At 52.7% G+C, this 24,991-nt stretch overlaps 1 protein-coding gene across 1 annotated transcript; it reads right to left on the bottom strand.

Annotated features, from left to right (window-relative positions):
- Positions 1-1,773: 1,773 nt before the first annotated feature.
- PADI6 (peptidyl arginine deiminase 6) lies at positions 1,774-23,579 on the bottom strand. Its single transcript, XM_063106932.1, has 16 exons — positions 23,470-23,579; positions 22,736-22,913; positions 19,986-20,058; positions 17,696-17,766; positions 17,086-17,197; positions 16,211-16,336; positions 11,958-12,136; positions 11,593-11,696; positions 8,596-8,707; positions 7,279-7,386; positions 6,920-7,074; positions 6,241-6,394; positions 6,019-6,142; positions 4,809-4,879; positions 3,302-3,463; positions 1,774-2,007 (listed from the first exon to the last, which is right to left on the bottom strand). The coding sequence occupies exons 1-16, from the start codon at positions 23,559-23,561 to the stop codon at positions 1,774-1,776; spliced, it is 2,055 nt and encodes a 684-aa protein (XP_062963002.1). The 5' UTR covers positions 23,562-23,579.
- Between the last annotated feature and the right edge of the window lie 1,412 nt (positions 23,580-24,991).

Genomic DNA, 24,991 nt, shown 5'->3' with positions numbered 1-24,991 from the left:
CCCTTTTCCCCCTCTTCCTAAGAGAGAACCCCAGCCCTTGGGATCCAAAGTCCCCTTCTCTGGAAATGCATAGTGGCTTCTCGAGTGGCAGCCTAAGCCCTAGTTAGCTGATCCATCCCCTCACATCTTTGAGAGTCACTTGGAGGCCTGTTCTGCATCAGAGCCCCAGGCTGTTGTAGGGGACACAACCACAAATATAACATTCTCAGCAGTGCAGACCATAAACCCTGAGTCACTGTGCGCAGACTAATAAGATGCTGTCCATAAATTGCTCAGAGGTGGCTGGCACTCCGCCGAAGCCAGAGTGACTCCTAGATTAAAACCCACACCTGATCCAGAGCCTGTGCACCTAGCTCCCACCCAAGTCATCAGTATAGAGAACTCAGGCTACAGATCCCAGCTCTGCTTTGTCCTAGCTGTGTGGCCTTGGGCAAGTCACATATGAACAGTTCTTGTGTGGAAAATGGGGACAGTAGAACCCATCTTAGGTTGTTCATCTTAGGTTGGCTAAAATGAACTGCTCTGCACAGTGCTAGGCACACAGCCAGGTCACACACACTTTATGCAGGTGCTTGCAAGGTGGCTGTGCTGTGCCAAGGTTTGCACATGCACTCCGTTCTTACACTAACCCCATGGAGACGTGATCTCATTCTACAAGCTGGGAAACTGAGGCAGCACGTGACCAGCCCTCCATGGGCTGTTGACTTTGATGGGAACCCGGAGCAGGGAGCCCCTGCAGAACCGGCTGCCACGTAGCCAGGTACAGCCTAGGATGGGGGCTAGGAAGCACACCTAGTCCCACAGCTCCAGCAGACAGCAGACAACAGCCACACCTGCCTGCTGCCCACAGCCCTGGGGCTCAGCTCTTTGACTCACTGTAGGCACGGACCAGTCAGCTCCCTTCTCAGGGCCTGTCCTGAGGACTAGAGGGTGTCCTGGAGGTCTTCCTGGGGTGGGGCGGGTAGCAGGGGAGAGCCGCAGTGGTTGTTAAACCTTCTCAGTGACTCACTTGTGTTAACAGTGTCTGCGCCATTAATATGGGGTGGTCAGACATGGAAATAAGCGGCTTTGGGCCCTCTCCTGGGCACTTCAGGCTTAACAAGTCAGCCCGGGTCTGCCCCTACCATACCTTGTCCCTCAGGCCACAGCTGCAGACCCCCAAGGAGACGAGAGCCTCTGCCTGCTGAAAGCAGCTGCCCACAAGGCGTGGCGCCACTCCCCGACCCGGGCCTGCCTCCTCCAGCTCCTACCAGGCCCGGGGGGGGAGGCCTCCCTTCCCCCAGCCTGGAGTCTGTCACATTGGGCTCTGGAATCTGGATCCAAATTGTCAGGTGCTTGGAGAAGCATTTGAATGATCTGAGTCCAACTACTTCCTCCTACAAAGAAGTTAGGGAGCGACAACAGCTCAACATCTGGCCACATCCCTGTCCCTGCACAAGGGGGCCACCATGGGTAGCCAAGCTTTTTATCCTCAGCCATCACTCCTTCCCCAGAACAAAGGGGCTACAGCCAAAAATGCATTCAGAACAGCTAGAGCTTTATTGGCTAATTTAGTGAACACGTCTTAGCTGAAGACAGTTTTCCATCTCCCCCCTCCCCTTGGGGGGTTCGAGCTGGTAGCATTTGCCACTCTACTGGATCTGATGAACAGGGCAAGGAAGGGGTGTACTGCCTTGACTCTGTAGCCCCTTAAACTAGGCAGGAAATCATGTTGCTGCATGAAACACTGGGCCGTTCACGCTGGGGCAGAGCCAGCAGCTCCAGGGCCTGAGTCTAAGGCTCCATCTTCCACCATTTGAAGGCAAAGGGCACCCGGCGGATGTTGGCACAGGCACAGAAGTCTCCAATGTTGGTCAGGTAGCAGTCAAAGTCATCAATGAAGATGCACTTGAAGCCCAGGGGCTCTAGCAACTGGCAGATCTTTTCTTCTAGGCAGCAGGTACCCTTGATTTGGGGCCCAAAAGGCTTGGGGATCCCCAGATTCTTGCCCATCACAATCATCTGCAGCTGTTAGAGAGACAGGGTGGGTGAGGCATGGACAGGGCTCAGAGACACGAAGAAAGGCCCCCTACCTTCTTCCAAGTCAGGAGAGCCATAGGGTTAAGCACAAGGGAAACCCAGCCACCACCTCTGTGTGGTTGGGCCAGACCAGCAATAGCAGGCAGAGACCCCATTCCCCAGGCCTGTGCTCATGCAAACGTCATGAACCAGAACAAAATCCAGCTGGCTTCTGCTTAACCCTCCGATAACTCCCAGTGTGTTTCTCAATAGCAAGACCAATGTCCTGCTTGGCTACCATCTGGCTTTACAGACTCCCCAGTTTCTACTATATTTCTATCGTCCTGGCTTTTACTCTCAGACGTGCCATATTCCTGCTGCCTCTGCTAGCATGTTCTCCCCTCGGCCCAGCTGTGTCAGGTGACTTCTTTCCATCTTTCATATTGATTCTTCCCCAAAGAGGCTTCTCCTGCCACTCCTCACACTTACACTGAGGGGCTGTGTCGGGCTCCTGTCTCACGCCTAGAGGGCCACACTGATCTGATAAGGTTGGAAGATACCCGTGCCTGATTGTCCAGTAGTCCCCAGGGCCTGGAGAGGAGGTCTGCAAGTGTTTAAGGAACTGATACACTGAAGTGCCTCAGAATTCATTTAAAATGCCTACAATAGGTCATGGTGGCTGTGTGAGAAGAGTCAGATGTAAGCTGCCGTTGGCATAGCAGGATTGCCTGTAATCACCTCCTCAAACCCTGTCTCCCACTACCCCACTTCTGGTTTAGACTCTGTAGAAATAGAACATTATTCTACATGTTTGAGCACCTCCATGTACCAGACGCTGCTGCTCTGGACCCTGTTCAAGGTCTCACTGCCAGCAGATGGCTCGGCAGCCTTGACTCTGGCATCCCCATCTCTGAAGTGCGCCTCACGGGTCTACCCCTTCTGATTGAGGATTAGCTGACTGAGGCCCTATAGCACTTGGCCCAGGACAGCTGCTTGGGAGTCACCCAGCCTTTAGGCCCAGCTCACCTGCTCCCTGGGCTGGGACTTCCCTAACAGAGGGAGGGCAGGGCCCGCACCTCACTTCCTTGTAGGCACCGTGGTCTGCTGTGTCCTGAGCCCTGCAGCCCAGTGTAGCCCTCTGGGAGAGAGACAGGAGCCCGACACAGCCCCCGGGTGTAGGTGTGAGGAGTGGTGAGAGAAGCCTCTTTGGGGAAGAATCGAAATATGAAAGATGGACAGAAGTCACCTGACATAAGACAGCACTGGTACCAGCCAGGGACTCCCAGACCACCCGTGTCCTCACCAGGTCAGGGAAGTATGGCCTCGCAAAAGGTTTCCTGGTCTGCTGGTCGGAGGGGACGTTAGTCAGTAGCTCCAAACAGAAGAGCTGGGGGACATCGAGAATGTCACTCTCCACCAGGCCCAGCTCCCTCTTCAGAATGTCACGGTTTAAGCCAATACACTTCTGTAGGGAGAGAAGTGAGCTCCTCAGGAATCGAGAAGCCTCCTTCCTCCTCCTCCACCGAAGATGGGCAGTGGCCGGAAGCAGCTGCCACCTTCTCATCACTGACTGCGCAGCCACCTTGCAGGCCCTGCCGGCCTTCTCTGAAGCAGGCATGGTCTCCTTTTCAAGGGGAAGTGGGGACTCAGAGAAAGGGCCTGGTGTGAGGGGCCAGGATCCCACAGCTGGTCAGTGTTGATGCAGCTACTAGTCCTGACCCTACTGTAACACGTGGCCCCTTTAACCCTTAATCCTGCCCAGAGTGGGGGACCTGGGCAATGGCAGAGGGCTGGGGAGGGCAAGAGCGAGCCCTCAAGGCCTAGACACTGTGCTCTTCTTCCTTCCTCAGGAAGGGACCTGAGCAGCTGTCCCTCACCCCTGGGGCACTTCCCCACTCAGACCAGCTGAAGCCCAACACCTGAGCATCTCCCCAGGTCTTGAGATATGATGCAGACTCACGGCCACCACACCTAGGATGTCTGTCATCAGGGGCTCGGAGATGCTGTCTTTGCCCCATACTCCGCTGGTCCCCATCCTGCTGTGCCAGGAGACCCCTATTCTTACAAAGGTCAGGGTACTGCATGCTGTGAAACTCTCCTTGTCTAGGAGCAATAGGGACCCGGTGAGCAAAAAGCAGTTTTGCTCTGTGTGACCTTGAGCAAGAAATTGCCCTTCTCAGCTTCACCTTCTAGGAGTTGGATACTCTCTTCTGGGGACCCTGTGCTTTTCTCACAGCCAATGAAGCATATTCTAAAATTTCTGAAGGCCTGGTGACCCTGAACACCAGGTCAGGCCTTCCGTGATGGCCCCTTCACTCAGGAAACATTAAGGACCTGGTCTACTTCTGAGTCTGATACTAAGAGCTTCTTAGACAAGTAGGGGAGTGGGCCTCTCCAAGGAGGACAGTACATTTTAAAAGCTGCTAAGCAAGCAGAATCTCTAACTCTCCTTGACATGCCATCCCCCGTTCTCCGTGTCCACAGCTCACCCCAGGAGTCCAGATCCAGGCCCTCAGCCATCTTTGGTTAGCACCTTGTAAGGTTGTTTGTTACCATATGCTTTCTGGTCTCTTTCAAGCGTAAGGTGCATTTGCCTTATCTTTGGTTCCAGAGACATGACTCTCCTGTTCCTCCTCTAACCTCCCTATGCTGGTTTACAACTGGCCATAGCCCCAGATCCAGGCCTGTATCAGGATCCAGAGGAAATGGCAGATCCTCCCACCCCAAGTAGGAGCAGGTCAGAACCTTACTGCAGGGCCTGCAGTGCCAGCCCCATCTTGGAGAAAGTCCCCCACATCCTTGGTCCCTACCTCCACATATTCATTCTGCTTTCTCAAGCTTTCATCAGCAAGAAGTTGATCGATGGTTCTGGCCTCCCTCCCTGTAGGAGGAAGGAGAGGGTGGGCAGGCCTATAGGTCAGGGAGTGGGCAATACGGCCCAGAGCTAGGCACACTCAGACCCTGGGCATAGCCACCTAGGGTATTCTTGGGCCAGTGACTATGCTGAATGGCCTGGCTAGTCTCCAGGGACCTCCCTACTTCCCTCCCCTCCCATGGGTTCAATTTCTTGTATCTGAGGACTGACCAAGGTCCACACCAGAAAGCCCAGGCAGGACTTTTATTGCCACTGGCCACTCTGTCCCTGGTATGAGAGGGAGCAGCCTATGCTAGGCTTTGAGGAAGGCAGCCTAAAACACATTGACATGGTGATATTGGCCCCTGCTCACCTCAGATGGGTATCTCTGCATTATATGACCTGGTCACCTTCTACCTGCAACCTTGACTGGTGACATTAGCTTTGCTCCTAATCTTTGGGACAGGGATGCCCAATTCAGTTGGTATGTTACCTCAGAGCTGACAGGCCCTTGGCATGTGGCTCATGCTCAATAGATGTCCCCTTCCATGGTGCTTCTAGGACCAGAAGTCTCGTGGGCCCCACCCCAAAGACATTCAAGAGGTCTGAAGTAGGGCAGGAATCCTCCACTTCCAGCTCCCAGGTGGTACTGAAACTGCTGGTCCTCAGACCACACTGAGTATTGAGGGTCTAGAAAATATTCCAATACCCCACCCCTTTCCTGGGGACATAATGTCCCTGTGTTCCCACAGCATTTAGATCAGAAGTGCTATGGCACCAGCCACACCATTTCTGCTTGTCCGCTTACGTGTCTCCTAAAGAAGGATCAGGAGACCCAGACAGTCCCAATGCCCAAGTACTTAACCCAATGTTCTCTGAATAAGCTCAGACACTGGCACTATTAGTATGTTTTCCTCGCAGCTGGGGCCATCCCTGGGATAATTAAGTCCCTTTCACATACATTCTAGCAGTTTCTCGGCCATCCTAGAACTTCTGGCCTATTGTCCTAACACCACCAGAATAGCCCTAAAATAGAACAAAATGTTCTAATATGGTAATTCCATCAGCTCTTCGGTTTCCTGGGGATCCTTTCTACCCAGGGTAGCCAAGTAGAGTGACGGTCTAGAAAGGGGGCCTGGGGAAGAAGGTACTCTGCTCTCCCTTACCATTAGAGAGGAGCTGATCACCTCTAACCTCATCAAACATCAGCGCACCCCCGTAGCCCTCTTGCTGCTGCTTTCGGAAAAGTTTATAGCAGGAGCTGGGGCTGGCCAGGAGCAGCTGGAAGCCCTGGATGACAGAAGTAGGATCAGAAGCCAGCTTCTGGGGATCTCAGGCAGAAGGCACAGGAGACACGGTCGGACACACCCTTTCCAGCCAACACAGACCTTTCTGCCCTCCGTGTTGTCTGTGGGGATGAAGCACATGAACTCGTCCATGTGGCCGGTCATCAGCCAGTCTGAGAAGAGTTCCACCGGGGCCTGGACCTGCTGGGCACAGAGGAAGTCTCGGAGGGTCTTACTCATGGCCCGGCCCTCCATGCTGGAAGGAAGATGGAAAGAAAGGCCCTTGAGCCAGCGTGGCCAGGGTTGGCTGCCCACTACTTGGTGGGTCTCAGGCTACTTCTGGGTAACTGGCTGCTCTGACCACTGGGTGGAAGTGGCTGGACTATAGGGGCTGGGGTGGTTAAGAATCCTTTACTCCGACCCAACTCACGACTGAATCAAGTGATTCTAAACAGACTGAACCCTAGGACACAAGTATCTGCTGGTTTTAGATAAATGGCCACCAAGAAGTTTAACCACATGTCTTGTGAAACTAACATCCCACCAGTCAATAAGCCAGTTGCACTTAGCTTATGTCAGCTTAAACCCTGGGATCACTCAAAAAACTATTTTCTACCTTTAGTCTCCTATATGAATCAAAGACTTAAATACCCTTAAGAAATGGTCAACAGAAGATGGCCTGCCAAGATCACATAGGAAGCAGGTAGAAGCCAGGTGAGCTAGCGGGGTCCTTTCCTTTAGTTGTAAGGCAGCTGGCCACCATCTGGTCTCTAGGGCTCACCTGGGGTAAAAGCTGCTGCCAATGAGGAGCCTGCCTAGGGGATACTCTTTGCCTTGGACTTTGACAGGCGGAGACACCATCAAATTCCCGATGGAATCCATGCTGGCCACTCTATGGTCCTCAGTGGACTGGAATGCATAGCCAACACCAGGGCTCTGGAAGGAGACCCAGCCAGGGCACAGGGGTATTAGGAGAGATTACCTTTGAGCCTTAGTCTTATCCTTAATCTAGACTCTCAGGTAGACTCTCACATTCCCTCCACCTGGACCCTCTGTCCCCTGGGTGCCCCTTCACTTCTAGATAGGAGCCAGGCCTGAGAGGTTGGACCAAGGTCAGCTCCGCTAAACCAAGCCCCACACCAGTGAGTATTTCATGGGAAAGTCTTCGAGCATGACGGCCCGAGGGGTGTCAAGGATCAAGGAAATCGTCTTGTGGGGAGCCTGCGTGTAGCAGAAGGCCATCTCGTCCTGCAAGAGACAGAAACAGGCTGAAGTTGTCTCACTGCATCCTCTTTCCTGCCCTGCGTGCTGGCCACATGGGGCCTGGGCATAGGCCACCTCCAGAGACAGGTGCTCAAGAACCCCTCCTCCTCCCTGCCAGCTCCGGCTCAGCCCTCAAAACCCAGCTCAGACGTCACCCCTTCTATTCAGGCTTAAAACTTGAGTCATCCAGATTCTCCCTTCTCTTCTACCACACGTGACCCATTAATAATTGGCTCTACCTCATGTATGTTTCAAATCACCTCATCTCTGGGACCACCTGGAAGACACCGTGATCTCCCCCCTGTGCCACTGCAGTACCTTCCAACCAGTTTCCCCTTTTCTATTTTTGCCCCTCCTGAGATCTGTTCCCTACATCTCAGCCAGAAAGATCTTTGAGCCTTAATTGTACTCGTTCATCTGGATTCATGCCTTTGAATCTTCCCATCTTGCTTTGGATTCATTTCCATTCCATACCTCGGCTTAGAAGGTCCCTGATGCATAACGTAGCTCTCGCCTACCTCTGACCTTTGTTAACTATGATCTGGCCACACTGGCCCTTCCATTACACAAATCCTCCAAGCACACCCCACATCACCATTTTCATGTCTGCTGCCCCTGTGCCCGAGGGGCCCCTGCTTCTAATCTGCCCCCATCCCCGGTCTTCACAGGGCCACCGCCTTGTTTCCTTAAGCCTCTTTTGAGGATTTTCCTGACTACCCAAACTGCCTGATTTGCTCTAGTAACTGATCTCGTTTTTCTTTCACAGCACTTGGAGTTCTGTCCTCCTTACAGCAGGGGCAGTGTCTGTCCCGTTTGTTTTACCTCTAGCACTTAGAATGACACAGCCAGCATACCATAATCTGAGCATTTATGGAGAAGAGAGCTCCAGAAGTGGAGTCCGGGTTAGGCTCCAGCCTCAGTGCTCTGCAGGGTCAGGCAGGATCCTAGGGTGGTCCCAGCCCTGACAGCCTATAGCCAAAGGCAACAGACCCTTAAGACACCTGGGGCAAGTCATTTCATCTGAGCCTTCACTGAAGTTCTAAAAGACGGCAAACAGCCTGGCTAGTCACCAGGACTAGCGAGGCTCAGGTCTGCCTTGAAGGTCAAGCCAGCCTGTGAAGTTCCTGGTATGTGGTACATACCGAGTCCTCCCGCCCCTCCCCTGCAGGTGGTGTGTGTGTGGGGGGGTGTTACCTGGAGCCACCTGCCCAGGCGGTTGGGGTCCTCGTAGACGGATGCCACCTGGCTGTTACTCCTCTCGCTCAGCTCTGCCACTGTGTTCACAAAGCCCTGGAGCTGCAGTTCTCTGCCACGGGAAATAAGCCAGCTCTGGAGAGGCCTCTGAGGCTCCCTCCGTGGTCGTGAACTTTCTGTCCCAGGGCAGGGAGAGCACCTCCTTCAGTCATGAGGTTATGGACCCCACCTATGGGGTAAGCAGGGCAACTGTCCTCCCAACCTCAGAGCCCACCTTGTCTAGCATCCCTCAGTTTAGCTCACGGCAGAGTCAGGTCCAGAAATGCCCGTGTCAGGCAACCACGGCAGGGGCTAGAAGCCTGCTCCGCCCTTCCCTCTCGGTCATCTTTTACACGTGCCCTTCTCCCCCATCTCCACGATCTCCCACCTCAGCCCACCCAGAGGTGTTACTAATTCTTTCCCCAAGGGGGCTATGTTTATCCTCAGAGGTCTAGAAGCTGGGTGCCCCCGTGAGATGGCCAACAAGGTTGTCATGTTCATATGTGTGGCATGGGGTGGGTCTTGAACCCCAGGGTCTCAGTGCTGTGACACACAGCACCAGGCTCATGGAGTCACAGTGGTATCCCCTCCTAGTTGAGGGTGAACAGTGATGTTTGAGACTAATATTAAGACCACCTAAGTTACAAACAAGTAGATCTTCAAGAATTGACTGTCGGCAAGATTACACCACTGGGAAGTGTCAAACTTGGGATTCTATTCTGGTTTCAGGTCCATGGCTTATATTGTCATTCTATGCTGCTTCTCCAAATAACCTGTCTGTTGGGTCTATGCAGAGGCTACGGTGAGCTGGCCAGCCTGACAAGGTCGGGAACAGTCTGAGGGTGTTTACTGAGACAATGTGGAGCCCTCTCTCATGGGTCACCTGTGGCTAAGCTGGGCCTGAAAACCAGGCCTGATGGGACAGCAGGTTTCAGGAACACCTGTGAGTGAACCACCTCTGCCTTTAGACACAAAAGACAAAGTAGAAAGATCTGGAGTATCTGTTACCAGCAAAATCCTTTTAGGTCTTTGAGATCCTCCCTTCTCATCCTGAAACCTGGTGTCCCTGTGGGCCCCACTCCCCAGCAGCCCTGCCCCAGAAGAGCTCTTTGTCTCCTATGCCCCACTGGGTCTGGAGGGACACGGAGGCCTTGCCACTTATTGCTACATCCAGGACATCTCCCTTCTTTATGACCATGGCCTGTGTCGCACACGCCCTCAGCTGCAGCACATGCTACCCTCCCATGACACTGGGTCAACCATTCTGTTCTCACCTGACTTCCTGCTGCTGCTTCTACTGTCCTCAGTAACCCCCCACCCCCACACGTAGATAAGCTGCCTCTTTAGATCCTTCACAAGATCTTATTTTCCACCCTGCCTTAACCTCCTATCCCAGTGGCCATGCCACCTCCAAAAGCTTGATTTAACACCTGGCCCCACGACCTCCATTCTCCCTGTCACCCCTTCTAGTCCCTGGACTCTGGCCCTTGACTGTTTTCTCCCATCCCTGCTTCACTTTCTCCGCCCAGCATGACTCTGTGCCACATCTTTGGTTACACCCTTGTCCTCCTTGGGCGTATTTGCCTGGCAAAACCCCCAACCCCAGTTAGACCCAGTTCTGTTATCTCCTAGAACTCAAGTTACTGAGAACAGCTTGAGAGAAGCCCATGTGACTGGTCTCTCTAAGTCATCCTTAGCATAGTCCTGCCCTCCTGACGTCTCTTTAGTTCTCTGTGCTCCCTCCTGGAACAGTGGCGAGCTGGCCTTGTGCCCACTGAGGCCAGCCAGTCCTTTTACACCCGTCCTACCCTACTGGGTTTCTGCGGCCACCTTTTCCCTCCTGTCAGTTCTCCCCTTCTCTGCTGGATCCTTCCTATCAGCATTATCCTTCGCCTCCTACCTTAGAAAGCATCTTCAAGTAAGGAAACTGCCAGAGAGGAGATGGGCGGCCGTAGTAACTGGAGGTGGCTGGTATGGAGTCGGCAATGATCCTGGGTCTCACCGCTGTGCTTTTACCACCCTGGCCTGAGCGCTGCTGTGTCTCCTGCCTTTTATTCATACCCGATTCCCCACATGGTCAGAGTGATGGTGCAGACAGAACTCTTGGTGGTTTCGCACTGGCTGCACCTGCCAGGATCCTCTCTCCCCTTCTCCGTAGGCCATGGCCACAAAGCGAGAGCCTGTTGCTGGCCCCTCTGCAGCTGGGCGTGGCCCCGTGCCTCCGCAGGCTGCTGGCCCAGGAGCAGGAGTGGTTCAGACTTCTGGACCCTCAGCAGCAACGCATGGGCAGTTTTGCCTAGACGTGGGTTCTTTCCCCTTCCTAGGGCCTAGGAAGTGCCCCTGCCCAGGCTCTATCATAAAGATGAAGATGTCACCAGGGAAAAGCATCACAAGACTGAAAGTAACCAGGGCCCCTAAGTGACGATGGGGGAAACAGCGCCACCCTTCTACCTACAGGCATCCAGGTGAGGGAAAGGTGGCTTTAAGCCACCACGCTCGGGGTCTTTTACAGCCCCAGAGGCCTTGCCCCAATAGCCAGGGTGCACTAGGCCCTGCTCGTGCTGGCCCCGTCCCCTTCTGCCCCCTTCTACTCTTACCTGTTCTCTTTGGGCTCCACAGGCACCATACTGTCCCTGGAACCCTCTTGTCCTTACCACTCCATCTGTGCCCTATTTTATAGCCCGTGACACCACCCGACATCATGCCTTCTATCTGACCCCCATGAGAACGGAGCTAGGGGGAGGGGGAGACCACCTTGTTCACTGCTCTGTCCCTAGCTTTGGGAGAACTCGGACACATATCAGGTGACTGTCTTGAAGTAAGTCCAGGCAGCTCAGGTTGGAGGGTTTCACTGTCCTGGTAAGACATTTAATCACCTTTGCCCACCCCACCCTGCATACAGGAAGAGAGCTTTAGTTATGAGAACTGCCTCCTACAGGCAGCCTGAGGGTTTCTTACCTGCACAGGTACACCTCTAGAGGCATCTGGGTGCTGGGAAGAAAGATGCAGGGAGCTACCCGGAATACTACTGTATCTTTGTACACTGGGGTTTCTGGAATCGACTGCAGTATAAGACAAGGCACTGTCAGTGACCTGGTTCTACACCTATTCCCTCCCCTCTCACCACTCCCCAGGCCTCCAGTGGTTCAGCCCAACCCACCGCTGTGTCCTACCTGTCTTCTGCAGCTTTTTCCCAAAACCCCAGCTCTACCCCCCAAGCCTTGTCCCCCCTTGTCTTCTGCCCACCTGTGGGAGATACTCTCCCCACCACCACATATACCTATTCTTTAGTCTAAGGGCTCCTTGTCTACTTGGGGACATACCAGATCTTGAGACTCTTCCACCAGGGAGACAGAGTAGGAAATCAGGCCCGAGAAGGTGGAGGAGGGGAACTCAAGAGCTTCGATGTAGAAGGTCTCCTTCAGCTGGTTCTCAAGAGGGGCCCAGGTGTGGCTATGCTGGCCAGGCCCCAGCACCAGCTCAAAGGTACTGGAGCCATCTTCTAGGAAGGAGAAAAGGGACAGACAAGCAAGTGAAGTAGCCCCGTGCCAGTCACCACACTGGACGGCCAAGGGCATTAGCTCATTCCTCATGTCAGAACCCAGGCTGCAGTTCCAGGAGAGCAGGAGCCGAGCTGCTGGCTTGCTCTGTGTTCATAGCACTTAAAGCTGAGCGCACAGCCAGCTACCTGCTCACAAACAAGGGCAGTTATTCACCAGCAGACTTTGAAGACCTGTTACACATCAAGAGGTGGGGACTTGGATGACAATGCCTGCCTTCAAGGCACTTGGTCCAGCGTGTAGACTCATGGTAGGCGTTTCCACGCTTTGACCCACAAATCCAACTTTTGGGAGAATATCATGAAGTCCTAAAGGCGAGAAACTGAGTGTACTAAGGTGGGCTTAGAAAACTCACCTGAGCAGGTCAGACACTGACACCAGAAGAGTCAGTGAGACCTGTATTGGATAGATTACACCTCTGTAGATGGTTTCTATAGAAACCGAGCACTCTTGGGATTATACACAAGAAATCTATTTCTCTCTAGTTTTTAGGTCATTACATACAAAACCCTGCACAGAAGAGACCAGAAGGAAGTTGACTACACACAGCGTATGTCTCTAGATCACCCTCACCCAAGGCCACCAAGCTTCTTCTATCTGGCCCACTCAGACTTCTTCTTGCCTGGCCTGTGACCATCTGTCTTCCTCTTCTACTTCTGATGGGGCAGCTGCAGTCCTGACCATGGTTGTTCCTGTCTAAAGCTTCTGGTGGAGTGTTTTGGGGGTGGGGGGAATCCTGAACTAGATTTATCTTGACCACCAAGACCCTAAAAGATCTGGGCAGCAAACCCTCAGGTCTGCCCAGCATATGCCAGCTGCCTTTGTCTCCAGTTCTTCTACGTTTCAGCAGATGACTGCTGCTATGGCCACAGCCATCCCTGCGTCAGGCGCTGCCGCTTGCTCTGGGTGGCCACAGGCCTGGCCTCAGTCCTGTTTCTACGGCTGGCTGTGAGGGCAGCCAGGCCAGCTGCAAATGCTCCGTGCAGACTCCTGCTCTAGTCTGCCTGGAATCTTCTTCACTGGCCCTAAGCCAGGCCACATGGAGGTGAGACTGGACAAGGCAGTTTCCCCCACCAGGACCCCTGCAATTCCCCAGCATGCAGACGTAGTCCTCAACTTGCTACGGGTCAGCTAGCCCATTGCGGAGTTCCCAATTACACGGATTGGATCATGGCTGGCTGCCACCCAGCCCAAGAGCTGCTGTGGCCCCAGGGCCTTCTACTGTCCTGGGGACCTGGGCTCCCTTTGGCCGTTCTACCTGAAGGTGATTCACTGCGGGAAAGGTGAGAGGGTCATGGTCTACTTGCCACAAGATCCTATCCAGCTGTCTTTTCCTGTGGCGGACCCTCTCGTGGCCTTCTCTCATATCTGGTTGGTTGTTTTCAAGCACAGCTAACACTGCCTGGTGCACCTGCCTCACTGGGGACTGTGAAAGGTGCCATAGACTTGGATTCATTTGCATCGTCACAACCCTTCCGAGGCAGGTGCTTGTTATCCTCACTATACAGGCAAGGGGAGAAGGGGAGGCCAGAGCCTCATGACCCAGGACCACAGCCACCTTTACCCAGAAGGTCCTTCCTGCCCTCAGTGCTCACAGGCCTGGCCCTGTTGCTGCTCAGGGCTCAGCTACCCTCCAACTCTCCCTACCCTTGATCTTAAAGGCCTCCCCCAGCTCCTGCTTTGTTCTTGGCTAGCTGTCCACCTGCCCTAGCAGGCTTTGGGAGTGGGTAATGTGTTTATCCTTGCAGAGCTGGATCCTCAGGGCAGAGGGAACACTGACAGTCTGAGCTGAGCTGTCTCCTACCTGGCATGTACCACCAGTGGGGTGGGCACCGTCTTCACTCTTTACTGGCACTTCTAGACCATTTCTCTTCATTGCTCAAAAATCCTGGTCCCTTTGAGGCGTACACAGACCATGCCACCCACCCCCCTTCCTTGTTGCAACTGGCGGCTATCCTGTCCCTTGTGGGCCAGCCCAGCACTGGCTTGCCTCCACCACTGTCGTCACAGGTACTTGACACTAGAGACCAGACCATTCAGACATTCTGATGTCCTTGACCTTATTCCAATGAACTTTAGTTCTGTACCACCTTACACTTGACCTCAGATGCCTATTTCAATGGTCATGGCATGGACTACACACCATCGCCGAGACAGACTTAACTCCTTCTGGTCTCTTTAGCTCGCCTGGACTCCCACCTCACGATTCTCCAACCCCAGCCCCAGATCTTTCCACTACTGATTCCCAGCCTCCATCCTCACTCCTTTTCCTCCTCTCAGTTTGAAAGACCCATCACTATATCCACTCCCTTGCACACGCTGTCGACTCCTACAACCTGTCAACTTGCTTGCCTGGGAAAGCTTCACCTCTGGTTAGAGCAGGTCCTTAAAACTCACTCGTGCACCTGAGCAGTGGGAGAAACCACCATGCTGAGAGGCCTCCGATGCCCCCAGCTCCACACCAGCCCTTCCAGTTATTACCAGCACACATTTCTCTTTCTGGCAAATTCCTTCCACGGTCTCTGTTCACCATGCCTGCCAACTTCAACCTGGCCTTTATTCCCCATTGTCCTTGTCAGGGTCACTAGTAACTTATTTTGAAGACCATGACTGTACCATTGGCTTTGGCATCTTAGTCTATCAACAGCACTAGCCATGGGTGAGCACTGCCTTCCTGAAAAGCTTCCTTTACTTTGTTCTAGAGCCCTATGCTCTGGCTTTCTATCTCTGGAAGTTTCTTCAGACTGCTTCACTACATCTTTGACTAGTTCTTCAAGCTTTAGCATGTTTCAGAGTCACCTGGGGGGCTCGTTAAGACACAGTGTGCTGTATTCCCCTGTCCTAGATTCTTGAATAAGCTTTTTTAATAAAAGAAGAAAGTCCCTATGACCCATGTGAAGTGTGGCATCTTTAGCAGGCTATACGAGTTGGTGGCCTCCTGGATGGACTCCAAGGACCGTATGGCCCAGCCTGCCTCAGGGTGGTCTGTACTTGTAGGCCTCATGGGCCCGAGTAACCCTCATGGCCTGAACCAGACCTAGACCCACGGCCTTCTAAGGCTCACTCCCTGCTCACATGTAGAAGAGCCACATCCAACTGGGCTGCCCTTTCTGACTAGTCATAGGTCACTTCCAAGTCCAGCTGTGACCTGCGCCTGCAGAAGAGATGGAGAAGCCAAGTTCCCTGAGCACAGGTGAGGAAGTAGCAGAGGCATGCTCACTAGTGCAAGGGATGGTCCCCCGAGAACGAGCACATCATATGCCGCAGGGCTCCCCAGTCGCCAGCTGAAGTGTGGCTTTTTAAGAGGTAGCATGCTGGTATATGCCTCCAGAAGCACAGTTAAATCCCAATTTGAGATATGTAGAGGCATTAAATACTAAGCCAGTTAAGGGAAGTCAAAAGACTTGTGTAAGGGCATTTGTGCTGGAGTTGAACATGTCTACCTTGTAAACCAGCAGCCCTCCAGGCCTTCATCTGTAGGCTAGGGCGTGCCATCTGCTCCCAGGGAGGTAAGGGCTAAAGACGAGCAGTGAACAATGTGGTGGCTGGGACATAGGTGCTATTGAAGCTGCCTTCTGGCTTCTTGGCCTCTAAATTCTGGAGATTTAGTATAATGGGATCTTGGTTAAGAATTAAGATGGATTCTTCTGACAGGAGTTATTGGAAGAAGAGGTTATCTAATCTACGTAAGATGAGAGCTACCATTTTAGCTATTATGCATTTCTCTTCTTCCATCTATGAGAGTCCTGCAGGCTAGGCATCACCACCCCTATTCTACAGATGGAGAAAGCAGCTTGGAGGTACAACAACTCACCCATGCATATAGAGTTAGTCTATGCCAAGAGTGGCAGCCAGAGAGTCCCAGGGATACAAGTCCAGCCCCAACAGCCCTGACCTGCAGCTTTAGGTCTCCAGTAGGCTTCTGATGGGGACTCTGCTGGGAGTGGCTGTGGGCACAACCCACCCCGGCAGGTTGGAAGAACAGGTGAGGCTGGAGCTGGCACAGGAACACTCACTTTGGGGCCAGTAGACTTTCGCCTTCTTTGACTCTTCCTTAGAGGTGTGGAGGACCAGTCGGTATTTCTTTAGGATACAGCTGGGTCCCTGGACATTCAGTGTCATCTGGGACAGATTCTTTATTTCTGGGCAAAAGACAAGGCAAAAGTTCAGGGGCTTCTAGAGGCCAGTACTGCAGGGATGGAGGAAAGCAGTAGGAACAGGGGTGGGCGATTTGTATACAGAGCACCAAGACCCTCTGCCTCTTGCTGTGGCCCAGGCTGCCTGTTCCTTATGCGGCCACAAGCAAGTTGCCAACTCCAGTCCACTTCTGAGTGAGGATGGCATTTATCCCGTGGTCCCCACAAACATGTAAAACATGGCCTGGCACAGTCTGTCCAGTGAGGGTTCACCTCCAGCCTTGGTGTCAGTCAAGACATCCCCTTCTCCTACTAAGGCCTAGAACCCTGGTCCCAACCACAAGTCAGGACCTGACTGCTTTTGCCTAAGACTGCCAGGGTTCCTGCCCCAGGCAACAAGAGGATCTTTAGAAAGAAGTTCATACATTCCTTTTGTCTTCATTTAGTCTTCTCAACCACCCTGTGAGGCCAACTGTATCATCCCCATTATACAGGTGGCAAAACAAGATCAGGGAAGTTAATACACTCAGGGTCACAGCCAGGAAGCAGCAGTTTGACCTAACAAAACCCATGCTGTTCCCATAGATCAGGTGAGATCTCCCTTCCCAGTTATACAGCATCAGGCCACAACAAAAGATTTGATCAGCCCAGAGAGGGCCATCAGCCGGGAATCTGTACATGCTGAGGGGTGGGGCAGCGAGGTCTGAGCAGAAGGGAACCTGAGGAGGACAGGTGGAGATGGTCTCAGGTCTTACCTTCTGACGAGAACACTTTCTTGGTCTTGTCTATGAGCTGGTTCATGTCAGCAGGGCTGCAGTTCACAAGCAGTATGGCACCTGAACCACTGGGGCCCCAGACCCATTTTTTCTGCAAATGAGACAAAAATGTTGGCTCAGGAGGAAGCCAAGGAAATCCTTTACTTCTCAGATGCCACCTCACATGAGGAGGCAGGGCCATGCCTTTCTCCAGGGCAAAAGGGACTCCTAGAACAGAATGTGAGGCCAAGTACCTGTGGGAACAGGAAGGCAGCATCAGGTAAGTGGGCTAAGGAAGTGGGAAAAGGTGGACACAGGTTTCCAGTTACCCACCCTGTCCAGTATTAGGGGAAGCAGGGACGGAGGCAAACTGGAAGACACATGTCCCACTTGAAGGTTGCAGCTCACTGTTCTAGTCAACTGCATGGCCAGGCTAGGACAGGAGCCTAGTGTCACTGGACACACTACGTTTAACAAGCCAGAGACGTATTTCAACAGTTCTGACTTGCATTTGCAGCAGTTTGACTTACAAGACACTCTCAAGGTCAAAGTGGGTCTGTGGGCCAGGTCTGGCTCACCGGCCCCTGTACCCTTCTGCTGGAAGCCTCACCTTGTCAGCCTGTTTGTTGCTTGGTGTCCCAATTTGCCCACTGCGGTAGATGTCTGCCTCCAAGGAGACCTCTGAAATGGGAAGGAAGGGTGTGTCTCAGTGACCTAGACCAGCTGGATAGAACCTCAAAGCTGTAGGGAATCCCCATAGGGCTGCCACACCTGGCACTGGGGCCATCCAGCCTTCTGGCCTGCTGTCAGCTTAGGAGCAGGAAGCATCCTCAAAGGTGGCTGCTTCTCACGAGCCAGCCTGGAGAGGCCCAAGTATTCACATGTCTACCTTAACCTCCCAAGAACTCTCAAAACCAGTCCCTTGTAGTCTCGATGCCATCTTATGCCTCTCAGCTTCTATTCAGGCAATTCCTACTTGGAAGGCCTACCTCCCTAGCCTTCTGGAAAGCTCTTTGTGCTCTAAGACATAGGAAGGGCTCAGTACATGCCAATCCCAACTCCCTTAAGAGCATAAGAATCCAGGCTTCCACCCAAGCATCACCATAGAAGTTGCCCCTAAGGCCTTACATACCACCTCCTGTCCCTTCCACCATACAACTGGCCACCACGTGGCTTCATGCCAGTCTTTTTCATTCATAGCTGTCATCTGGCATAGTATTTCCCACCTGGAATGTTAGAGCCATGAGCACAGACCTCCCCAGCAGCTGGCACCCAGATGCTCAGGGACCTGATGCCAGCCACAAGCCAGGCTCTGTTCTTGGTCCTAGGGATATAGCAGCATGCAAGACAGAGGCCCATCTCCTTAGATCTTACATTAGCACATGTGTGGCAGGGGGTGAATAAATACGTATCATGCCTGATGGTAATAAGTGCCATGGGAAACAGAGAGGGACACCGAGCAAGGGTATTTCAGTTTTAGATAATTAGAGAAGTCTAAGCTGAAATGTGAACAGAGACCTGACGGAGGCAAGAAAATCACTTGTGTTAATATCTGGGGTAAAAGGCACTAGAGGGAATAGGAAGGTAGCAGTTCAAGGGTCAAAGAAGCCAATAGTGCCCAGAGTAGGATGAAAAAGAAGAGTAACAGGCCGTGAGGTCAGGGGTAGGGTGGGGCTGGCTCAAGGAGGTTTTGCAGGTAATAGCGACTCTGGCTTTAATCCATGCAATATGGAAACAGGTGGGAGGCTTCAAACTGATATCTTCTTAAAGATGTGCCACTCTGGCTGCCACATCAAGACTAGACCCAGAGAAGGTCAAGTGTGGAAGCAGCCAACCCCACTGGGAGACCTGGCAGTGATCCAGACAAAAGGGGACGGTGGCTTGGACCAGGGTGAGCATTGGAAGCGGTGAGTTGCTGGATTCCAGCTAAACTTAAGGTAACACCAACAAGCTCCACGAACTGACATGGAGCAAGAGAATAAGGCTGAAACCAAGGTTACTGGTCTGAACTGCTAGAAAGAGAGAGCTTCCATCTACTGTGATGGGGAAGACCAGAAAAATGGGTTTTAGGAGGTAGAGAGAATCAGTTCAATTTGGGATACATCGTTTGAGATGTCTTAGACATTCAAGAAGTGATGCTGGACAGGCAATACCCAAGTCAAGTTTAAGGAAGATGCCTGGCTAGAGGAAGTTTTGGGAATAGTCTATAGATGACCTGCAGGGCTACATGACAGGCTTCCTGAGCCCAGAAACACTGCCCTGACCAGCTGGGGGCAATGAAAGATGCAGCAAAGGGCTCCAAGAAACAGGGGGACAAGGGCAGGACCCCTAAAGTATTCCAAGTGGAATGAGTCAGGACAAGGTAACCAGTTATGTTAGGTACTGCTGACAGGTCAAGGTAGAGGAAGATCACTTGAGTCAACCACTGGACTTAGTGAGGTAGAAGTTACTAGAGTCCTCAAGAAGAGCTGTTGGTGGCAGGTGTCTGATCTGAGGAGATTCAAGAGAAAGCGAGGAGACATTAGGGACACACAGAGAGCTTCCAAGGGGCAGGGAGGTGGAAGAATGTTTAAAGACAACATAAAATCAGGTTTAAGAGTAGATGTAACAGACACAGAACGTAGGTACCAGACATGAGTAGGTGGTTAGACGACAGTAACCCGTGGAAGGCCTGGTTGCTTCTATTCTAGGAAGTCAGGTCAGCAGTGAGGACAAGGGAGAAGTGGCTGAGCTCTGAGGAGGTACTGTGTTGGTGGGTATCTTGAGTTAAACCATTTAGGACCCATAGGAGGCATGTTATTACAGGGAGAACCGCTCGTAGCTCCTACTGATTTTGCAAAGACCACCCTCCTCTCCAGCTGTGGGCTTGTCCCCAGGCTCCTGGTGGGAGCAATACTCACCAATGCCAGTCAGGTACAGCACAGCAGTGGCTGCAGGGACTTCCTTGTCGGGCCGATAATATGAGACCAAAACCTGTGGAGACAGTGCCCAGAACCCATGGGAGCACCAGAGGGCAGGGGTCAGGAGCAGAGCCCTGGGCCACGTGCCCAGGTCTAGGCGTGTAACCTCGGGCTCATGTTACAGCCTGAGCTTCCGATGTCTCACTGAGCTGGCACAAGTGATGTCGGAGGTAGGATCCGGGGGCCCAGCAGTCGGCCACAAGCCATCTAGTCCTCTTACCAGGTTCTTGACTGCACCACAGGAGAGGATTCAAGGGCAGAGTCACAGCAGACAGTGAGAACAGGTTTAATGTAACAGATAAGAAATGCAGGTTCCACCGAGAGTGTGGCACAGCTCCAGAGACTGAGCAGGGTCCATGCCAAGTCTAAGACAAAAGTAAGTTCAGGACAGACATCAAGTCTAACACAAAAAAACATTTAAAGTTCAGTACAAAGTGCAGGCTGGATCAAGAGAGTGAGCAGCCGCCTGCTGAAAGTAAGTGTGATACAAAAGTATCAAGGTATACATGCCTCAGCTGGCAGAGAGCAGGTTTCCTCCAGGAAAGTGAGCAACAGCCCTGCTTTTGGCTGGGATTTGGCTTTTATAGTTTCTCTATCTAATGAATATTCAATTAAAGGGGTGGCTCCCAATTATGTAACATGTACTCTTACAAATGCTCACTTAGTCTCTTCTTGGAGCATGTTCATTGGTCAGACCCTTTCACATGCACCAGGCTTATTCAAGAATATTCTGTGCTCTCCATTGAGCATGCCCAGCCACTGGATTTGCATAAGCCAGCCCCTGTGGTCTCATCTTCCCTGTTAGTGCTGAAAATAGGTCTAATTGGCAACAGTAACTTTTCTCCAGGGGAGAGTTCAGAGGAGGGGGCCTGGGACCTCAGGCTGGAAACCCAGAGGCCAGTCCTGAAACCTGAGCACCTCCTATATCACAAGGACCACAGCACCACACTTAGCACTGAGAGTTAAGTCCCCTGAGCATTTAAACCTGCCACAATCCCTCCCACCTCTTCTGCATTTAGGCTCACAACAGCCCATCCAGGTGGGGTCTACATGTACCCCCGAAGGCAGAGGAAGTGAGGTAGAAAGGGGTGGCATGGGATCTAAAGCCAGGTTATCCAGCTCTGGAGCCCAAACTTTAAACCACACTACATGTCTTTCCTGCTATACCCACCCTCCCAGAACCCCAACCCGTTATTCCATGAGGTGGGCAGTGTGGAAATGGGGGCTGATGGCTTAATCTGCTCACTCAAAAGGAAATAGGACAACCCAGGTGGGGCAGGAATTGGAACTCCGTCTTTCCTGTGTCCTGCATCAGCCTTTATACTTCAGACGAAGACCTGTCCTTCAGCCATTGGCCCTGACCATGAGGCCTTCATCATGACGCAGAGATCCAGCCATTAGTGAGGGCCACGTTTTTGTGCACGGATCCACCACCTGTTCCTGAACAGAAGCTTTAGTCCAAGGTCAGCATCTCACTCTGTTGACCACTCCTGATGGTGCTGGAGGCTGAGCCCTGGGCAGAGAACAGTTCTCAGGTGGTCTGGGCTCAGCTGGGACACATCAGGGCCTCAGTTCTCATCTAGAAGATTCTTAGTTCTTATCTAAGTGTACCGCTTGCCTCTTAGGGAATTGCCCACCTTGGCACGGGGCATAGATGGGTGTGTGTATTACCCATCTGCCATCCCAGCTCAACCATCCGCCAACCACCAGCAGACAACTCTAGCAGGTCCTCCTGCTGTGAGCTCCCCCGAGTCCTGGACTGCTGCTTTGGTGGTTCTCGCTCCTGGCTCCACATTGGAATCAGCTGGAGAGCTTTAAACTACAAAGGCCAGGGTCCTACACTCCCAGAGGTTCTGATTTAATTGGTAGGAGGTGGAGCCTTGGTGTTGGGTGTTAGAAAGACCCCGGTGATTCTTATCTGCAGCCGGGACTGACCACCTCACTCTGAACAAATGGCCTGCTCCTACCACAGAAGCACCACGGCTGTTTGCTGCCACCTTGTCCACGGTGACACTAGCAGCCTGTTCTGCCAGGTGGAGGCAAACCTCCCCACAGGTGCCCCACTAAGGAGACAGCTCGCCCAGGAGAAACAGCACAGACTTGGCCTCAAATCCTGGGTCTACCCCACTCTAGTTTTGCTTTTTAGGTTTAGCTACAGCACTCTGTGCCTCAGTTTCCTCATTTGTAAAGTGACGGCAGAGGCCAACCCCATAAACGTAATTCAAGATTATCTAGTATACAGCATGCATTTAGTACATATTAGCTCTTAGACTTCATTAAGATTTCTACCTTCTAGAAGGACTGCCATAGCCAAGAAGTCCATTTGAGACATTGCTAAAACTTTAAGCCAGACTTGAACAGCAGCTAGACTGGAAGCTAGCACAGCCTTGTGTCAGGAGCACACAGGGCAGGCACAGGCACGCTCAGCTTGAATCCTGGTTCAGCTCGTTACCAGCTGGGGTAGGGCACTCCCCTCACTCAGTGCCTCAGTTTCTTCATCTGTAAAGAGGGGTCATACAGTGCCTACCTCACAGGTGTGTTGCAAGCACGGAGTAAGGTCAGACATGCAAAACACCCAACACCACGTTTTTCACACATTCAGAGCCTGTCAGCTGTCGGGAGGGAGAACCCAGCGGTTGCACTCGGTCCCACCCATGGGAGATGCCCCCTCACTTCTTCCCCAGGCTTACTTTATCCTCATCCACAGCAGGGCTGGGTGATATCATCTTCACTAGCACGTACGTGGGATCCAACAGAGGACACCAGACAGTGGCATTCTCCTCCTCCGTAATTACCGTGTTGGAGACGTCGATCAGGACCCCCCCAGAGCCACGGATGGTGAAGGACTCGCACTTCTGCGGGGCACACCTGGTTTGCCGGACAAGGAGACAGACTTCAGGGCACAGGAGACTCACCTTCTCAGCCTAGAAAGTATCTGGCATGGTGGGGGCCGGACCCCAAGTTCTTATTCTCCCCAGGGTGCTGAGGCAGAGGCCTGCCGCTCAGGGAGGCTTTGGAGACCTAACAACTTCAGCCTTACTCCTGCTACCCACTTCTCCCAGGGCCCCTGTGTTTTCCCTCTGACAAGCTCCAGTCCAGACCCCACCCTCCTACAGATGCTCTAGAAGTTTCTAAAGCTACAGCTTATTTATGAGCCCCCAACCACCAAATCTCAAGGAGGGAAGAGTTATTTTTCTGAGCCACAAGGAATGCCTGCAGGGAACAGCAGGGTATGGGACTCAGGAGGTCTGCACTGTAACTCTGGGGAAGACAGGGCCTGCTGAGAGCAGGTCGCCTCCACACTGAGACCCCCATGTGCAGGAACCAGGAGGGACCGACTGTAACATGCAAAGAAGAGAAGCCCCCACTCCCTGCCCAGGCCCACCCCCCAGCTGGTCCTGGCAGAGCACCCCCTATGCCTCACCCACTGAGATCCAAGCAGATCTCCATGCCCAGCACACAAACAGCATGGGCAGGTCTGTCCAGGGACAGGCGGATGATGCTCTGGAAGGACATGTTGTGGTCCTCCAAGCTGACCACCCTCAGGCCTGCACCACTACCCTCACTGAGCACAGCGACCTCAAATGACCCTAGGGCTCGCCCTGCCCTCCCCTGTTATGGGGTCGGGGTCGCACCAATCCACCCCCTTATTAAGGTATGCCCAGGTGTGACTGATTTTCTCCACTGAAGCTTCCTGGTGGCTGTGGGGGTGGGGCAGGTGGGGAGGAGCAGGTGGAGTCAGAACTCCTTCATCACTACTTTATTAGGCAGCTCATGCCTGCAGACCTTCAGACCCAGGTTGTCTGAGGCTGGTTGCTTAGGAGTCTCTGGCTTTCAGCTGGGAGCAAGATGGCCTCTGGGAGTTGGTGCCTGGGACTGGTCAACTTGGCCATAGTATTGGAGGACTCATCTGGAAGCTGCCAGAAGCAAATATCTGTGGGGGGCAGTGGTCAGGATGGCAGTGTGTGGCAACATCCCCAGCTCCAGACCCTCAGTTCCGGGATGTGGGTTTCCTGGAAACTGAACAGAAGAGTTAGACCAGCAAAGGACTAGACTGGAGGGTCTGATGCTCTGGTGGTTGCAAAGTTACCAGAGGAACTTGTTAACCTTGCAAACTCCTGGACCCAGCAGGTCTGGGGTGTGGTCCAGGAACCTGCATCTCATCCCTAGGTGATTAGGGGGAGCTCGTTGCTCACAGCTGTGTCACTAGCAGGGGCAGCGCAGGTGTCAGTAGAATGGACGAATGGGGGCTCCTGCTGAGCCAGGTTCACCAGGTGCTGTCTGTTTCCGCAGATCCTGCAGAGCAAAGTAGAAACTCTTGTTCCAGCAAACGGAACTTTCCCAACTTACTTTAAAACAGTGTTCATTTCATGTCTCACCTTTGGGCTATGCTTATCCTTGAATAGGTACCACGTTCACACGGTTCCAAGTTCAAAAAGTAAAAAGGGCTCACAACAAGAAGTCTCTCCCCTGCCCTGTCCCTCACCCACCTGCATGCGGGGACAGCCAGTGTCACCAGTCTCGTATGTCTTTCTAAATGTTTTGCATGACCAAGCAAATACGCATGTATAGCCCCCCGTTTTTTAAGTGAATGGTGTTCTATGCAACACAGTATTCCTTACCTTGCTTTTTCTATTTCATACTACACCTTGGAGACAGGTCCTTCGTATCAGTACGTAGGAAGCGTCCTTATCCTTTTTCATGGCTGTGTATTCTGTAGAGGGCTGTAACGTAATACATACAAGCATTTGTTTTCAGTTTTTGGCTCCGACACACGAAGCCGGGAGAGTCACCCGTGCATAACAGGCACAGGGATGGAGGTCAAGGACCATCAGCCAGGCTTGTTAAATTCAGAACTTGGAGTAAAAAAAAAATTCCCTCTTTGGAGATTCTAAACAGTCAGCATAACCATCAAGGATGGCTTTGTTTTGGTTGCTCTTGGAGGC

The sequence above is a fragment of the Cynocephalus volans genome, chromosome 8 (assembly GCF_027409185.1).
Source record: "Cynocephalus volans isolate mCynVol1 chromosome 8, mCynVol1.pri, whole genome shotgun sequence".
In the NCBI taxonomy this organism is placed as follows: Eukaryota; Metazoa; Chordata; class Mammalia; order Dermoptera; family Cynocephalidae; genus Cynocephalus; species Cynocephalus volans.
The sequence above is the reverse complement of the archived record's forward strand: the minus strand, read 5'-3'. Positions and strand labels throughout refer to the sequence as shown.